We start from the raw sequence: 20,465 nt of genomic DNA on the forward strand, positions 1-20,465 counted from the left end.
ATGATCCACAAATGTGTATCTATGCATACATATATACACACACAGGGTGATGAAAATTAAAGTATCTCTGGAAATATAAGGTCTTATGGGGCCCATCCAGTGATCCAAATGCTGCGAAACTGCAGGAAAATATGGTGCGCCATGCAGAAATGATATCTGAGAAAGAAAAGTCGTTCCAAAATTCACCACCAGGGGCCATGCACCAAATGTAGATGTAGTAATTTTTCTGTGTGTAAGGAGAAAAGTGACACAAGCATAAATAACATGTTTTTATTCACTTCTGTTATTCATTCACGGGCTGTAGTGTTCAGTGTGCTGCCCTTCCTCGTATGCCACAAACTGCATCCTTTGCCTATTGTGTTCAATGACAGAACGCTGCTGGTCAGGACTGATGTTGCACACATGCTATGTTATGCTGTCTTTCAGCGCAGGTTTCAGGATGATCCTGATAAACCCTGTCTTTGAGAAATCCCAAGAACCAGAATTCACAGGGGATCAGATCAGGTGAACAAGGCGAGTGGCTGGCTTGTTCACCAGGATCATCCTGTGAATACCCACAACTGCGATACCTGGCAGTTGTGGTTATTCACAGCTTCGTTCATGTGAAAGTGAGACTCATCTCCTCACAAAATCATTCATGGGGCACAATTCTTGTGTCATGGTTATCTTGAATGGGCAGAAATCGGAATTTTCCAGATAGTTCTGTAAGGCACATTCATGTGTCTTGATGCAGCATGTGCACTGCAGGAACCAATGCTGTTATTCATAGCCTGCTCCACAATGGCAGTAGCAATTTCATTCACTTGTTGTACATTCACTGTAAACTGATAGGTTTGCAACCTCTGTCAGGTCTAACTCCCACCGATTCTGTTTCTTCAAAATGACTAATCATTTGTCGCAGAGCACGCACGATAGTGGATCTTGTCAACATTTATTGTCGAGGAGGGTGGAAAAATTCACAATTATTTAGATAGTACAGCTTCATGAGTAAAACACATTGGGACAAAGTTAGTGAATTTTGGAACTACTTTTTTTTTGCAGATATCACTTCTGCATGATACACAACGCATTCCTGCAAAGGTTTGCTTCTTTGGAGCACTGGATGGCACTCCATAAAGCCTTAAACAGGGATACTTTAATTTTAATCACCTTGTGTGTATATATATATGTATACACACACACACACATATAGAAATAATTGTGCACTTCTCCCAATATAAATGCGCTAACTGAAATTGGTAATTTGAAACAGAATATTTAAATTTATGCTAATTTATATAAACAAAAATGCCTGACTGATGATTTAATCCTGACATTTAATACTTGGATGTTCTACAGTAGGATTATAACTGTTGCCATATTTGATGACAGGAACATACAAACCAGTTTCTTTCATCCTAAAATAGGATATTTCAATACTTCAACCTGGTGCATTTTGTATATTTTAATGGAATATATCTATAGAACATATGCATTACAATCAATAACAATCTACAATATTTATGGATATAACTTCATAGTAGTCAAATTAGATACCAATAAATTCACACTGCTCTTTTTCTCCGGCACTCTGATATATATCAATATATTGTCAGACATTGGAGACTGGCACTTCATGGAAATATTGCATTACAAACTGATAGCCACCTTGATATTCATTTATACACTGATAATCAGGTACTCCTGGCCAATAATGAAGATGAAAACAGTATTCTATATTCAATTAAAACCTCGTTGCAGAAAAGAATAATATAGAAATATCAACTGTAAAAATTAAAATTATGGCCTTTCAAGGAAAGGAATTAGTTTGAAATAAAATTCTTGAACAAGTAAACTGCTTTAACTATTTTGGTTATAGTTTGACTTGCAAAGTAAAAATTGGCAATGTTAATAATAATCAAAAATATAACAGAGCACTCAGAATAATTAATCAGCTTTTTAATCCAACAAAAGCATAAAGGCATACCAGAATTTAAGCATAACAAGACATTGGCAAGACCAGTCCTTACCAATGGTATGGAAACCTGGACCACCAGAAAATGTGATGAACAATAACTTACATCAGTCGAAATGAAAAACAAAGATATAATCTTATTTTTGATACATTCCTAAAGGAAGAAAATTGCCAAGAAATCTAGCTAAGAAATAGGACCATAACATGTCACTAGGCCTACTGTTGGATGAGATGATGATATCTATAGAAAAATTTATATAAGGTTATTTAGCCATACAAATTATTTTCATAAAAGTAATCAGTTTCAAGGAAAATATTTGCACAAGCATTTATTAAGTTAGGCAACATATCAAAAGATTATTTTGGTATATGTCATACCACTGTAATAATTATGATCGTTTTTCTTTAGGCTAAAGCAAGTACAAAATTGAAATCTATAAGATGTCAATTCTGAAGCTGCTCTTAGATGATTAGACATTTTTATTTTAAATCTTTTGCGATTTTAATTCTTTTTTTTTTTAATTTTTTTATTTCTTGTTTTAGAGTTTTGATGAAAGGCGTGCAATAGAGGCTTCACCAAAAGTACCACAAGAAGAAACAGGCAAGTTTTCCCACTGGCTGCAGTTAACTAATATTTTATTGCTAAAATTTAAAATAAAATGAAATTATCATTCTATCGCATCAAAATTTTAAGTTGAGCCTTCTTGTTCAGCACAACATACAAATCCAAAGGACATTTAAAGAATCATTAAATAATTCCAAGGTGTATGTATATTATCATAAATTTGTTATACACCAAAGATAAAAATAGTTGTCAACCTACTATTTTTACTTCAATTCTTTCTACCACAAGGGTGGCATTTGTGCATTCATCAGAACTGACATACCATGCCAGAAATTGCAAAACCTTGAATCCCCACTGTTTGATCTGCTTTGACTCAAAATTTCTCTACCGAATCAACATGCCCTTTTCATATGCTGTCTCTGTCACTCTCCAAACTCTGTTAACCACTCTGATCTCTTCAGTTATCACCCTCTAAAGTTCAGCTTTCTACAGTTGAAATGTCCCAAAAGTGAGGTCATCCTTTTTGAGACTTCAATGTACACAACTCTTATTTGCTTCTCTACTCCAGTTTCACCAATCAAGCAACCAGGGATGCTGAAATGTTTGCCATTAGTAATGACCTATCACAGCTCATCAATCTCCCTACTAGAATACCTGTCAACTCCCTCCAATTTGCCAACACTTGACCTCTTCCTAACAAGCCTCCCCTTCCAAGTATACTGCAGATGTAATTTCTCCTCTTGGTAACTCAGATCACAACTCATACAAATCTCTTTTGCCACAGAACAACCTTCATCCACCAGTTCTCAATCTCATGTCCCTTGACTAAAAAGGTGCCAAATGTGACAACTTCCATGACTTCTACTCCTCTTTCCCATGCTCTCACTGCTTCAGTTCTTCTGAACCAAACACCTGCTCAGACCAAATAACAGAAATCATTCTCACAAGAATGAAGACTTTCTTCTCTTATTCCACTAAAAATTCTCAGCCACTATTAAAACCTTGGTTCTCAAAAAAAGTGCACTAATGCAGTAAAAGAAAAAAAACCTCTGCTTACCATGAATTGCTAAAGACCAAAACTCCAGCTGCTCACTCTGCCTATATACTGCAGCTTGCAACAGTTGTAAAAGAATCATCACTAAATCCAAATTGGACTTTGAAAGGACAAACTTGCCTCCTGCCCAAATGGCAGTCGCTCCTTCTGGTCCCTTGCCAAGGCCATTGGGCATAACTTTTGCCCCCACACAGGCAAGTTTCCACCACTCTCACATCTGGATGGTACTGACCTCACATAAAGACAAGATCGATTTACAGGCATCACTCTTCTCTCCAATTCCTGCATTGATGACCTGGGCAAAGTTCCCTCCACTCCACCATGAACAGCTCTCTCCTTGTCACCAAGTCAGTCTTTTGCCAGAAAGAAATCTGAAGAAACATTAACCTGAACACAAACAAGGCATCTAATCGTGATGGTATCCCACCTATTGTGTTAAAAAAACTGTGCCCCAGAACTAACACCTATCCTGTATTGCTTCTTCAGTTTATCTTATTATTATTATTACATGACACCTCCAGGGAGTCCAAAGACTCATTGAGGGAAGGCACCTACTCTACAGCTCTCTGTCTCCACCAACTACAGCGAACCACACTACATGAACGCCATCTACCATCCACCACCACCACTAGTATTTTCACAGAAAATCACAAACATCCATACCCACGGTGGGATTCGAACCCGCAACCTATTGGCTGGAGGAGCAGATACGGTAACCGCTCGGCCAACCAAGCTGGCCAACTGACATCTACCCTGCAATTGGAAATAGGCCCACATCCAGCCAATCCCAAAGAAAAGTGATAAGTCAACCAATGAACTACTGTTCAACTGCTCTCACTTCTGTTCTCTCCAAAATTATGGAGAAGGTCATCAACAACCAACTCTTGAACTGCCTTGAGACCTACCAACTAATCAATGACCAGTAGTATGGATTCTGCCACTCACAATATACAACTGATATTGCTTTCACCCCCCACATCTGAACACTCAAGCCATGAAAAAAATTGGAGAAACTGACGTGGTTGCCCTCGATATTTCAAAGGCATTTGATTGGGTTTGGTGCAGGAACCTACTTAGCAAACTGCCGTCAAATGCCTGCCTTCCACACTCTGCAACTGGATTACCAACTTTCTGACTGGTCACTCACTATGTGTCATGATAAACATTTTCCTCTCCTCAGATGTTCCCATCAATTCAGGAGTACCCCAGTATTCTATTCTTTCACCCACTCTCTTCCTCTTGTATATAAATGACCTGCTCTCACATACATACACTCCATTCCTCTTTTTCATTTGACAAACTGTGTAGTGCTAAGTATTAGAATCCTCAAGCTCTGTCATGACAATTGGCCTTAACTTTGATCTCCTAGCTGTATCCCATAGGCGCAAGCACAACACATAGACTTCAAGGTCACCAAAACTCAATTCTGTCTGATCTCTTTTGAAAAAGAGCTTGTATTCCTCACCCCCCCCCACCTTCCGTAATACTGAGATATTCACACATGATCAAATTTTTCTTCTTGGACTGACCTACACCTCAGATCTTTCCTGGCACAAACACATTTCAACTATAGCTTCTGCAGCAGCCAAAAAAACTTGGTGCTCTTTTTCACACAAGACACTACTTCATACCTTCACCGCTGCTAACCATCTACCCAACCATAGAATATTGCTCCCGTATTTGGGGTCATCCACCAACATCCTTTCTATTATTGCTCAATTCTATCCAGAACAAGGCAATCTTTCTAATTAATGATTCCCCCTCTCTCACATATCCACCTCAATCCCTCTCACAGGCATTTAGTTTCTGCTTTGTGCCTCTTCTATAGATACTTGCATGAACAGTGCTCTGCTGAATTGGCCACTGCTAACCAACAACCTTTTACAGTCCATCTTGAATTTCATCGAACCAACTTCACTGCTTCCTCTTTCATTCCATCTACTTCTGTTCTTTGGATCAGTCTCCCGTACTCTGCCTTCCCCAAAGAATACAATCTTGAGCTGTTCAAACAAAATGTAAACAGATTTCTCCTTTATTCTTTTCCTCTTGTCCACACACACACAGCACTAATATGCTTACAGGTCTTGTCTTATGGCCTTTTGTGTGGATCAGATATTAAAATAAATAAATACTCCATATACACCCTCTGTCCAAAAAGAAACTGAACTTTTCGAAAATAGAAAAAACTAGTGGTGCCACCTGTTGTATCTTTTTTGTTGTCAAAAGCAGCAACCTTCATTAGGGTTGTGTCAACTGTTTATGACATTTGTTTTATTAGAAGCCAAGTTATAGTGCCAAGAGTGACGGTATGTTTTGACGATTGGTCGGTTGTCATGATATTCATGCCATACACGACGAATTCTCACTATCAATCGCTTCAAACTTCGAGTTAAAACTCACCATTGACCGTTTGGCCAGGTGGAACAAATTTTTTGTGGATAATACCCTTGGAATTGTAGAAACAAATCAGCATTGTCTTTACTTTTGGCGATAACGAAACAAAAACACTGTGTTTTGTTCACCAATAACGATCGTTTCAAGGAAGTTTGAGTCCTTACGAGCAGTGTTCAATTCGATACATTTTTGGTCGTCGGTCAACTTGTGGGGAACAAATCACAAATTCAATTTATGAAAGCCCAAACTCTCAGACAAAATCTTGTGCACAGTTGATTTTGGAATCCCCAATTCATCTTCAATCAATCCCATGGATGATTTCGGATTTTCTTTGATTAAATCATGTATGTTAACTTCGCTCAGTCCAGTTTTTGGACTGCCCGGCTTTTTGTTGTCCTCAAGCGTCTCATGACCACTTTGAAATCTCTTAAACCACTCGTAAACTTCTGTACGGGATAAGCATTCATCACCGTACACTTTTTGAAGCATTTTGATGCGTTTCGGTAAAACTTTTACCAAGTTTAACACAAAAGTCAATCACAGTTCTCTGTTTTAAACTCATTTTAAGACCGTTCATCAAAACACCGTCACTCTTGGCACTATAACTTGGTTTCTAATGAAACAACTGTCATAAACTGTTGACACAACACTAATGAAAGTTGCCGCTTTCGACAACAAAAAGATACAACAGGTGGCACCACTAGTTTCTTCTATTTTCAAAAAGTTCAGTTTCTTTTTGGATAGAGGGTGTATATCTGGGACTGTTGTACAACTAAGAATGGAAATTTGAAATTAGTGTATAATTACATAAATGTAATATTCACACTACTTTCAAACCACATATCAAATAACTAACTCTTATTAATTTTCCTAAGGATACTCTGGGATGTAAATATTTTACTTTTTCATTTTTGTGAAACTAGCCATTACTAATACCATGTTCCATCATGAAAATGCATTTTAAATTGGATGAAGAGAAGACAAATAAGTCTTATTGGCAATGTTTGCCCACATCACTGATATGCTACAGATCTTGTGACCTGTAGCATATGTATCTGATCATGTATATGTCAAATATAAAAAAATGTTATTGTTCATAGTAATATCATTAAACTAATTCAGGAAACGAGTATACAGGAGATTTGAAATAGTGATCACCATTTAGTTTTGAGCAGGATAAAAATGAATATCATATTGAAATATGTACAGAAGTTTTAAAAAGAATGAAACTCAGCAGCTTGCAAAGATGAACTGTAAACTCCAATGTAAATATTATTCAGGAAAAAAAATGAAACAATTTGAATACGAGAACCAAACCTTGGAGACTGAATGGCAGACTTGGAAAAAAAAGCATTAATTGATTTATCCACAGAGGCAAAATGGTAAAGTTGTTTGTAAGGATTTAAAACAATATTTTTAAAAAATCAGAACTCCATCATGAACTCAGGAAATTAAAGTCCTGGAAAAGAAGAAATCGTATTGAAAAGTTCTTTAAGTCAGCATGCTCTGAGAGATTATAAAGAAAAAACTATAAGAAAGTGAAGCAATATATAAAACGTAGTAGCTAAATTAAGTCATATTAGCAAGCATATAGCAGATTAATATCAGAAAGGAAAATCTGAAAGCACACCCCAACTCAACATCACCAGAGTTAAAGATCGGTACTATCAACATAAGAAGCCTGAATGGCAAAGAAATGGAGCTAGCTGAGGAATTAGATAAGTACCAGATCGACATAATAGGGGTGACTGAAACAAAAAAGACAAAAACTGGTGAGATCTTTCTGAACAATAAATACAAAATGTAATATTCAGGAAATGACAATCGAGGAAAAGAAGGAGTAGCCGTAGTATTCAACACAAAATACGAGGCTAATCTTCTTGAATGGCAGGCAGTCTCAAGTAGAGTGATGTGGGCAGATATCAGAATGGGGAATTGGACAATGAGACTTATTTGTGCCTATGGTCCCACAGAAGGTTCTACTAAGGTAGAAGTGGGGGAATTTTTTGATGCTTTAGAAAAAGCAACTGACACAATGAAAAAGGAAAAGTTGGTCCTTGTTGGGGATCTAAATAGCAGAGTAGGAAATGATTGTCAGACATATAAAAATATTGTTGGAAAATTTGGAGAAAAGAGCAAAGCCAATAATAATCCCAAATACCTGTTGGATTTTTGCTCAGGAGATGAACTGGCTATTACTAACACCATGTTCCAACATAAAAATGTTGTGCACAAATTCACATGGAGAGAAGAGGCAAGGAATAAAAAAAGTCTCATTGACTATGTTATTGTTGATAGTGATGTTTTCTCCCTAGTGCAGGACACGAGAGTGTACAGAGGATTTGAAATTGGAAGCAATCACTATTTAATTAAAAGAAACACCCGTATTAACCACAGCGAAAGTTATTTAATGTAAATATTTCATAATAAGTATCTTAGGACATCATCAGTACAATAGTTTAAACAATAATAGGAATAACATACAGTTAGGACGCATGATTACAATAGAATCTCATTAAACGTGCATGACGTGTTACAGAAGTAAAAAAAAAACAAAAATACTAATAATTATTTTGCACAATTTTGTATGACAATTTCCCATTCTTTAGGAATATTAAGAACGGCATTGCAGTTTAAATTTGGCCCGTGTAGAAGGGCTTCAGAACTTTCTTTATATAAACATTCATGTTTATATAAAGATTTATGCAAAAGTTTAGACTTTTCCCAATGGATCCTATAGCTTGGATTTTGAATTCCATGTTGAAAAAGGCCAGATTTTTGCAGTTTAAAAAGACGAGTGTGGTCTTGATGTTCCGAGATGTGTTTCTGAACAGAATGTAAATATTTCAGTTAATGAAATATTTACATTAAATAATTTTTATTGTGGTTAATATGTGTGTTTCTTTTAATTATGACCTCGCCACAGGTTTCGTTATTTAAAAAAGATCACTATTTAGTCATGAGCAGGATAAAATTGAATTTCATATTGAAAAGAATAATGTGTAAGAAAGTTTTAAAGCGAATAAAAGGTTGAGCAGCTCTCAGATTTGAACTATAAACTAAAATACACAAAGATTATTGAAGAAAAAATAAGAGTTTGAGAACAGGAACCAAACCTTGGAGATTCAGTGGCAATTCTTGAAGAAAACCCTGATTGATTCAGCCAGAGAGTCATGTGGTGAGGTTGTCTGCAAGGATAGAAAAATCAGAACTCCATGGTGGACACAGGAAGTTTAAAGAGGCAGTGAAGGAAAAGAAGAAAGCATATCAAAAGTTCCTGGCAAATAAGTCAGCTTGTGCTCTTAGAGAATACAGAGACAAATGCAAGGATGCTAAACACTGTGTAAAACTAGCTAAACAAAATTCATGGGAGGACTTTGGCAAGAATATAGAAAATAAATATCAAGGTGGTGGCAAAATATTCTGGAGGTTGTTGAAGAAGCTTAGAAATGGAGGAAAGAGTGCTGTAAAAGGAGTTAGATATGATAAAGTTGACATGAAAACGGGAGAAAAAGATATCCTTGAAGTATGGAGTAATTACTTCGAAAAATTGCTAAATGAAACAAGCAGTGAGAGCACAGTGGTAAAAAAAACACTCAACAGGCATACGGTCAGGAATACATATCCATACTTGAAGTAGAAAAGCCATCAAAGGCTTGAAATGTGGAAAGGCAGCAGGAGTAGATGATATTCGACCAGAAATGCTGAAGTATGGTGGTATAAAAGTCTTACAGTGGCTGCACTGCATAGTTCAAAAAGCCTGGACAGAGGGACGAATTCCCGATGATTGGAGTAGAGCTCTCATAGTACCCATATATAAAAAGGGAAATAAAACTAAATGTGAGAATTACAGAGGTATTTCCCTACTGAGTGTCCTGGCAAAACCTATGCAAGCATACTTGAGAAACAGTTGAGAAGAATTGCAGAAGAAAAGCTTGGTGAAGAACAAGCTGGATTCAGGCCAAATAGAGGCTGTCAGGATCAGCTCTTCACTTTACGACAAATAGTTGAGAAAGCATGGGAATATAACAAAGATCTGTATTTAAGTTTTGTCAATCTGTAAAAGGCATATGACAAGGTGCCAAGAGAGAAGCTATTCAATATGCTACAGTTATATGGTGTCAATGGGACATTATATCAAGCAAGCTTAGTCTGTATTTGAGTTGTAAGTCGGCAGTTAGAATTGAAGGAAGTACAGGAAGATGGTTTAATGTTAAATCTGGTGTGAGACAAATATGTACGTTATCCCCTCTGTTATTCATTATGAAGGAAAGTGATATTAAACATGATATCAAAATTGGAGGTGTTAGTGTCAGCTCTTTGCTTTATACGGATGATGTTATACTTATCAATAAATCTGCTACGAGTCTGCAAGATTCCTTGACTAAATTGAATAACTGTTGTAATAGATATGGTATGAAGGTCAGTAATAAAAAGACAAAGACAATGAAAATAGGCAGAATCGCTGAAAATGTCAGCTCTGTTGTGAACGAAGAACCTGTGGATCAAGTAAAACATTTCAGCTACTTAGGCACGATTTTTAGTGAAGATGGTAAATTAAATATGGAAATAGATAACAGAATCATCAAAGCTGGTATGGTAGGAAGTCAATTGAATAAATTCATATGGAATAAGAAAGAAATTAATCTGAACACTAAATTAGCTGTATACAAGACAGTGTTCAAACCAGTTTTAAATTATGGATCTGAGAGCTGGGTCAGAAGTAAAACACTTGACCAAAGGCCAGAGACCGCAGATATGAGAGTCCTGAGAAAGATTAGAGGCATGAACAGGTGGCATCAATGGCAATACCATATTAAAAATGAGGATATTAGGAAAAAACTTGGCATTGTAGGCATCCAGGAATGCGTTAGCAGAGCTAATCTCAGGTGGTATGGTCACTTAAACAGAATGGGCGAGAAAAGATTAGGAAAATGACCCAGAGGAAGACCAAGATATAGGTGGATTGATACGGTACAATGTGCCTTATACGATAGAAATATAAGATCTGATAATGATAATATTGGAGTCTTGACAAGTAACAGACTGATTTGGAGGAAAATTATAGATAAGAAGTTAGTAATGATGTAAATTTTTCATGTAGTACTATCATATCCTGTACACCCCCTTGAGGGTACATGTCAGGAATTTGTGATGATGATGATATCAGAAAGGTGGCACAGTGTTCTGCCAGTGCAAAAAGCTTTGAAATGGAGAAGAGTACCTGTAATTTTTTATTTATTTTTTATTTTTATTATTTTTTTTAGCCTTACACTCCAACATACTGACATAATGGTCAGCTTTGACGTCTCCTCCTTATTCACAAATGTCCCACTCAAGGAAACTTTAGAGCTAAATTTTCTCCTGATATCTCAGCCCTATTTCAGTTCACAATGAACTCAGGCTATTTTGTTTGCAGGTAAAATTCTACAAACAAATTGAGGGGACAGCCATGGGTTCACCACTCTCCCCACGCTTGGCCAATTTCTTTATGGAGACCGTTGAAGAAATAGCCTTAGCCTCTGACCCACAAAAACCAACCATATGGCTTCGCTATGTTGATGATGTGTTCGCTATTTGGCCAAATGCATCTAAAACACTTCTCTCCTTCTTAACACACTTAAACAACCAACACTCCAGAATCAAGTTCACCCTGGAAAAAGAGGAAAACAACAGCTTCCCTTTCCTAGACACACTAGTCACCTGCCAGCCTGATGGAACCTTGGTTTTCTCAGTTTATAGAAATCCCACCCATACAGGCAGATATATTCACAACAATATGGAGTAGTGAAAACACTATACAACAGGGCTAAATTAATCTATTCTAACAACATGGCCCTAAACACTGAACTAAATCACATCCTCAACACTTTCTCAGCCAATGGCTACCCCCCCCAAAAAAATCCAAAAAATATTAAAACCTACAAACCACCCCCCCCCTCTCCGCCACAACAAAGATTACTCCAAATCCATCACCATTCCCTACATCCAAGGCACCTTGGAAAAAATTACCAAAATTTTTAAAAAACATGACCTCAACTCCTGTTACTGACCTTACAGAAAATTGGCATCACTTATCCACTCCACCAAAGACCAACCACTTCCCCTAGACCCACCTGGTGTATACCAGGTCCCTTGCAGTTGTAAACTGTCTTTCTTTGGCCAAACAGGCAGGACTGCGAATATCAGAATTTCTGAACACAAGGACTACATCCGTTTTCACAAGCACAGCCATTCTGGTCTTGCAGACCATGCTCTGGATACACGCCACTTAATACGGTGGAAGAAAGCTACAGTAACACACCGTAGCAAATACAAATTCGAAAGACTATTTATGGAATCAGCCTCAGCCATAAGAAACTCTCCATACCTCAACAAATTTGGTTGTATGCGACTTCCCCAAATTTGGGAGGCATACATCACCAGACCTTCAGCCCAATGGCCAAGAACACTACTTAGCCCGCTAGAGGGCACTCTCAGGACTTCTAAGAGAACAATAGCTTCATCCTCTTCATTCTCAGTTACTGTGTTGTAGTGCCTGCGTGCACGTGCCTTTTTGTAAGTTCCTTTTGAAAATGGCAACGTGACGCTGAAATATCGGAAATATTTATTAAAGTATAATTTAATTTATATTCGGATCTACGTTGTTCAATTCCTTAAGTGATTTAGAAATGCATAACCAACGTATAAGCCTGTCTACGAGAATCAGTACCTGTAAATGGAATCGGAATTGATAAAGATGACATAAAAGTTGGATATTTTCTTAGATACCTGGAGTCATTCAAAAGATTGTTGGGAGGAAATATTAATATTTAAGATCGAAAAATCTTTTGAAAACCCAAAATATGGAAAAGCTGCTGATATTCAATTAGAAATGTCCAAATGTGAAGGTATAAAAGTTTTATACCTTCATATTTCAAGGCAGTGCAGCCACTGGAATTTTATCCATAATTTAGAAGGTAAAATTACTGATGATTGGAATAAAGCTCATAATAGTGCACATCTGTTGAGTGGAATGCAGGGAGAAAGAATTTAACCAGCACTTGTTAGATTGCAAATTCATCACAATATGAATGTGCACAATATCAAAACTTAAAAATTTTGTTGTTGTTAGACCTCCAGAGAGTCAAGAACTCATCAAGGGAAAACCATACGTTACCCACACCAACTGTTATACCTTCCTTAAACTCCTAACTCCTTCACACTAGATTGAAGTATCAGCAGTCACTGTTTCACTCACTCAGAGTTCTATGAGAGAAAAATGTAGCTGTTACCCCCCTTTCTTAACTGCACACAAACTTCCACAGATATCCTATCCTCTCCCCACTTTCAATATAATGAAAAATTTTATCAACCAATATCCTGTAATGCCTTCTTAAAAGTTTATAGACCTCTGTCATGTTATCCCTCTTTCTTCTGTCATGAAATGCCCAAATATGGAGATATAATCTACCAGTGTCTGCAGTCCACATACTCTCAATCTATTCTTGTTATCTATTTCATAATCCTTATATCATCTTTGCAGCTTTTTCAGTTTCATTATCCCTATGGAACCCAGGAGACCAAATCTACACACACACACAGTATTCCAGGTGCAGTCGTATCAAAGCCTTGTAAAGAAGCAAAATGATTTCCGTTTTCTTACATGTCAATGTTCATTTCAACATCGCAATTATCATCTGAATTGTATTTGCAATTTTTGTTATTTGTTAAACTTTGAACTTCAACTTTCTATCAACCATAACTCCAAGATCATCAGTTACTACTAGCATAATCCCACAAATATAATATTCTGTTGGATATCTCATCATGCCAAAGTGCATAACTTTACATTTGCTAATGTTAAATTAACAACCATTATTGTTTACTCATACTTCCAGCCTATTCAAATCATGGGGAATGTGAATCTGCCAGATTCACATTCCCCATGTGAATCTGGCAGATGCTGTATATGCTGTATATCAGTAGCATCTCTGATTGCCCTCCTAACTTTGCATCATCAGCAATCAACTGAAACTCTCCTTTTAGCCCTTTTCCAATATCATTAATGTATAGATTAAACAATAATGGTCCAAGGACTGATTCCTGAGGCACACCACTGGTCACCTTAAATCTGGCAGATTCACATTCCCCATGTACTTTCTGATATCGGTCTGTCAGCCACTCACTTGTCCATGCTAATAGTTTATATTCCAATCCCATATTCTATAGTTTATGCAAAAGCCTTTCATGTGGTATCCAGCCAAATACCTTAGAAAAGTCCAACAATATTATAGTGTATCCATTCCCTTTATCCAACTCAGCCTTGATATAATAAAATATAAGCAAATGCTCGGAAATGACTTTCCTTTAGTAAACCCATGCTGTTCCTTGCAAAGCATATCTTGTTTGTCCTTCCATTTTTCTATGCGAGTTCTTACCAATGTCTCTAAATTCTTTAAAATTAATATTACAATTAATATACTGATAGGTCAATAGTTTGACACATCAGTTTTTGCATCATTCTTGTGCAATGGAATTATCATACATTCTTTCCATTCCTGTGGAATCTTTCCTGAGCTGACTCAAATTATATAACATGTCAAAGGCATAGCCAGTTCAGGTGAACATTCCTTGAATACACATGCTAATATCCCATCTGTCCCAATTACTGAATTCTTATCCAGATTATTCTCTAGAATCTCCTTCTCAAGTACCACAGTACCACTATCTCTTCTAATGTAGAGATAGAGATATCACTATCTCATCTAATGTAGTGTAGCACTGTACACTGTTACATGAACCAGGTTGATAGATCTTGGTGAAGCAAGCAAGCACTCATTATTTGAATTACCTCATCTGGTTCTGATACTAGGGTACCATCTTCATTCAGTAAAGTTATTCTTCCATGTTCATTCTTTCTTTTACTTGCAGCAGAATGATAAAATTCTTTTCTGTTGCCTTTAGCCTGTGCAGCTAATTTCTTTTCGTATTCCAATGTACAATGTACAAAACTTTTTTGTACAATGCTTGTAGCTTTTCTGGCCTGTGCTTTATATATTTCATAATTCCTGTCACTCTTATTCTTACTCTATTCCTTCCGTATCATCTTCTTATGGATTTCATGTTTAACGAGATTGCACATTCATTTCACCCCCATCTTATTTGTACATTGAACTCTTGAGACGCATTCAGATACCACATCATTTAAGCATCTTTCAAAGTTTCCTATACACTGCTGATATCCTTCCCATTCAACAACTAATACCATAAAACCAAAGATAGTAACCTGCTGAGTTTGTCATAATTTCTAGATTTGTCGTTCAGCATATACCCTCTCCTGATTTGGATATCCATATAGTTGGCTACTTTCTAGGTCATTATGGCATGATCACTTTCACCAACTGTTGGCAAAACAGCCACATAATGTGGAAGTGGTGGTGATACTAAGGTGGAAGTAATGGAGAATTCTCCATTACTTCCACCTTAGTATCACCACCTCTGAGTCTGGCTCTCACCAATGAGACTTCAATAAAAGTTGAAACCAGTCTGGGTAGTGGTCCCTCCCTTAATGCATAGCATTATACATGTTCTCAAGGAGATGTCTTTGCATTATGGGAGATACTAAGGCAAGTGATGAGAACTTATACCACCTTTACCACGAGTTGCCCCAGTCCTGAAGTACTATGAAGGACACTACCCAGACTATAAATATGTCTGGGTAGTGTCCTTTCCCTTAATGCATAGCATTATACATGTCCTCAAGATGTGCTTTGCATTATGGGAGATACTAAGGCAAGTGATGAGAACTTATGCCACCTTTACCATGAGTTGCCCCACTCCTGAAAGTACTTTAGGTGCAAACTTTGTTTGCTAACACTTGGATAAAGGATAAAACCCAATATATAATTAGTACCATAGCCAAGTGAAAAAACTTCCATAAACAATCATATCATTTATAAGAATGTAGAGTGAAGGTTTAAGTGGTGATTTCTGTAGAAGAAACCTATTAGGTTGTATAGTGTGTCTCCTAGCCTGATTTTGTTTATCTTTCAGAAGGAATAATTTACACATGCCACTCTCTATTCATTCAACAGGTTATGTTCTAGTTACTCTAACTACAGACAAAAATAGAATTCACATGAAAATCTATTTAAAAAAAGATGAGTGAAGAGCATAACAAATTCTGCGACTGTTCGATACTTCATCAGTATGTGTGCGTGCACGTGCCGACCAAAAATGCTCAAAGATGGAGGTATAAAAGTTTTACCCTGGCTACACTGCATAATGAGGGCCAGAACATTGGAACTAGTTAGAGTTCCCATTTATAAAAAAAAAGGGAATAAAGCTGAATGTGAGGAATTTCTGTACTAAATGTTCCAGGTGAGATTTATGCAAACATACTTGAAAAGAGGCTGTGGAAGAGAAACTTTGAAAAGAACAAGCTAGATTCAGGCCAAATAAAAATTGGCAAGATCATATTTTCACTTTTAGTTGAGAAATCATGAGAATATGACAAGGATCTGTACTGTAAGTTTTGTAGATATGAAAAAGTGCCCTGAGAAGAGACTTTCAAAGCACTACTATTATATGGGCAAATGGAACATTGCACAAAGCATTACATAATTTATATTTAAGTTGTAAGTCAGCAGTTAGAATTGATGGGGGGGGGGAATGATTTTAATGTAAAATCAGGGGTAGGACAAGGATGTGCATTATGAAAGAGAGTGACATTAAACTTAATATTAGAATTGGAGATATCAAACGTGGTGCTTTGCTTTATATATATGATGTGTTACTCCTAAATACATTCAGTGCAAGTCTCCAGGATTCTCATAACTAAATTGAATAACAGCTATAAATTTGGCATGAAAATCAGCAATAAAAAGGCCAAACCATCAAAACTTCAGTTGCATTCTCAATGGAGAATCTAAAGAACAAGTAAAATATTTCAGCTATTTAGGCAGTTTTTAGTGAAGATGACAAATTAAATGTGTGGATAGACAACAGAATAAGCAAAGCTTCTATGTTGGGGAGTCAGTTGAATAAATTTATATGGAATAAGAGAGAAATTAGCCAAACTACCAAACCAACAGTATACAAGACAGTGTTCAAACCAGTTTTAAGTTATGGATCTGAGAGTTGGGTTAGAAATAAAACACTTGATTAAAGATTAGAGACCACAGATATGAGAGTTCTGAGAAAAATTAGGGGCCTGAAAAGATGGCATCAGTGGTAGAAGTGCATTCTTCCTGGTTGTTTTCTTCCACTTTTTTTATTCATCACTTTCTACCTCACTTAATTTGTAAAGTAATTATTGCAAACATCCAGAATATTCATATCTTCATTTTTTATTATCAGTCTGTATGATCTTTGATTTCTTTTGGGATAATAAATTTAGTTTAATCCTTTATCCAAGTGTAAGCAAAAAAAGTTTGCTCCTGAAGTATCTTCAGGACTGAGGCATCTCGTGGTAAAGGTGGACCAAGCTCTCATCACTCCTTGTCTTAGTATCTCCCATAATGCAAAACATATCTCCTTGTGGACATGTATAATGCTATGCATTATGGGAAGGGCCACTATCCAGACCGGTTTCGACCTTTATTTAGGTCTTGTCAGTGGGAGCCAGACACAGAGGTGGTGATAAAGGTGGAAGCAATGGAGAAGTCATATTTACCTATACGAGTTGCCAAAAGGTCTTACCTTATTATTAAATTACTCTGGATTTAGAGAAAGATGTTGGAAATTTTTTTCCCCCACTTGGTTAGAAATAAATTTAGTTTAATCCTTTATCCAAGTGTAAGCAAGCAAAGTTTGCTCCTGAAGTATCTTCAGGACTGAGGCATCTTGTGGTAGAGGTGAACCAAGTTCTCATCACTCCTTGTGTTAGTATCTCCCATATCACAAAGCACATAAAGGTTGAAACTGGTCTGGGTAGTGGCCCTTGTCGTAATGCATAGCATTATACATGTCCACAAGAAGATATTATTATTATTATTCCTGATACCTCCAAGGAGTCCGAAGACTCATCGCGGGAGGACACCTTACCTCTACTACGAATCAACGCCATATGCTTTGCATTATGGGAGAAACTAAGACAAGGGGTGATGAGAGCTTGGTTCACCTTTACCATGAGATGCCTCAGTCCTGAAGATACTTCAGGAGCAAACTTTGTTTGCTTACACTTGAATAAAGGATTAAACTAAATTTATTAGTCTAACCAAGTGGAAAAAAACTTCTAATGCCTTTTGGGATACTTTTTCATCCATTTCCAGGAAAATCCTAATCAGCATTAATATTGCTCAGTATGGTTTTGCTTTTACCAATGAAAGGATGTGATTCTTTTAACCTAGAAATTTCTCATGTTCTTGTTTATATATACTTAGGTTCATCTTGTTATATCTCCTTGTATGTTGTCCATGTAAACTTTGTCTTGTACTACAAGTATTTTTGGAATCTAACTCTGTAGTTTTTTTAACACGATCCAGGTTCATGTCCAGCCCTTTTAAGAGATGAGGTGGAGGTGCTGGTTACGACTATTTGAATTTGTTGTTTTATTGTTTTAGTTTAAATTTTCATTTTCATTTAGAAAGGGATTTCTTTTTACATGTTGCTTTATCTTACATTCTCTTTAACACGTTATGTGTCCTATCTTGTGCCAGGTAACTTCATAGAAACTTAATTTATGCTCTATCAAGGCAATTAATTCTGCCTGAATAATCTGCTTGTCTGTCAGTTATCTGTTTGGCATCATGAAAAATACTTAAGGGAAAACCATACAAGCAACATATGAGATATCAGCTGCCCACCTTCAGTTAGAAAACCTTTATAAAAGGTTTTCAAGTTCTAGATGGTATTGAAATCCAAATATTTCCACTAAAAGGGAATCATCATTATCAACTAAGCTAAGCTATGTTAATTTTATAATTTAAGTTTACGTGTTGTCATAACATTATTGTAATAAACGGGATTGATACCCAAATTGGTGGGGAAAAAAAACTTGACTGGAGATTTATAGGTAATATCACTTTAATGTGAAACTAGACCTAATGACCATAGAAACCATTATGGAACATTCAGATGAAGTCAGGTAAACAATTATGCTGAAATGTAAAAATGACCTCTCTTTGAAAGGGAAAAATATTAATAAATTATAACACATCATAAAAGCCTCTATTCTAGTGCTGGCTTGGTTGCTCGGGTGATTTTGATAGGAGATGAATTTTATCTACTGGTATTAGACCACTATCTTGCTTATTGGAGTCCCAAAGTGGCTTGTAAAATGTTGTGTTTGGTTTCTAGAACAAGGTTTCTAGATCATGTAAAGAAAATTTGCAAAAGTACAAAAAAAAATGATAAAATTAATAAAAATAGAAAAAAAAATCTTTAGTTCATCCATGGTACTAATGTACTATAGATTTACAAACTTTCATAGGCAGGACTTACATGATAAATAACAAATATAAGAAATGAGTTCATTTTCTGAATAGGAGAGTTAGTTGAAGGTGGTGATTTGGTTATTTTGGATTTCCAGCTTAATAAACCTATGGCATGAGGCCAGTGTATTATGTCTGTTAATTGTGTATGTTCTTATTAATATAAGAACATACACAATTTGACCAATTTGTTTTGTGAGATGAACACTTATGTGTCATTGGAAAGAATCGTCAATTTCCTGATATGTACTCCCAAAGGGGATGTTCAGGTTACTATGACAGCACTACATGATGAAGTTTACATTATTATTAATCTCCTATCAACAGTTTTCCTCCAAATTAATCTATTACTTGTGAGCACTAAAGCACTTCTGACTGAATCAGTCCAACTAGACCTTGTTCTTACTCTTCCTGCCATCTTGGAATCAAACCTGCTTTGCTAATCTTTCTTCATCCATTCTATTTAAGTGGCCATACCATCTTGGATTAGCTTTGCTCACACATTCTTGAATGCTAATAATGTCAAATTCCTTTCTAATATTTTCATTTTTAATATGATTCTGCCATTGATGCCATTGGTTCACTCCTCTAATTTTTCTCAGCACTCTCATATCTGTGGTTTCTACAATCTTTGATCAAGTACAGTTACACCCCGAGTTGCATAAGTAATGCGTTCCGTAAACCTTTATGCAAGTCGATTTTGTAAATTACATACAATAAAATGTTCAATGGCCATTCATACCACTGTTTTACATTATTTTTTACAATCGGACCCAGCCTCTTCTTGGTAATAATTATGCCCTTCAATGCTACCGCATCTTTCGTGCTTTCAACAATGCAAACTTTATCCATCACTATTGTATTCGCTGTCGAAATGGGTCGATTTATTTCCCGAGCTATTGTTGATAGAATTTTCCTGCCTTCATACATATGAATTATTTTCAACTTTTCTTCTGAAGTAATTGCAGACCTTTGTTTTTTGCATTTGCATTCTATTTTAAGGGTAAAAAAAAAACAATGAAACTAGCAGTGATAACAAGTGACTGAGCTAACAGCGTGAGGCATCTATACTGTGCTGCAATA

At 36.4% G+C, this 20,465-nt stretch overlaps 1 protein-coding gene across 2 annotated transcripts in view; it reads left to right on the forward strand.

Annotated features, from left to right (window-relative positions):
• Positions 1–20,465, forward strand: part of LOC150100164 (endoplasmic reticulum junction formation protein lunapark-A-like) — a 242,674-nt gene that overhangs the window by 131,481 nt on the left and 90,728 nt on the right. For both annotated transcript variants that reach the window (XM_090402475.1, XM_090402476.1), the window contains one exon: positions 2,498–2,555. In XM_090402475.1, coding sequence (XP_090258601.1) covers positions 2,498–2,555 — 58 coding nt within the window. The remainder of the gene's footprint in view (positions 1–2,497; positions 2,556–20,465) is intronic.

The sequence above is a fragment of the Typopeltis vanoorti genome, chromosome 13 (genome assembly GCF_054136105.1).
Source record: "Typopeltis vanoorti isolate ZY-2024b chromosome 13, IOZ_Tvanoo_1.0, whole genome shotgun sequence".
Lineage (NCBI taxonomy): Eukaryota > Metazoa > Arthropoda > Arachnida > Uropygi > Thelyphonidae > Typopeltis > Typopeltis vanoorti.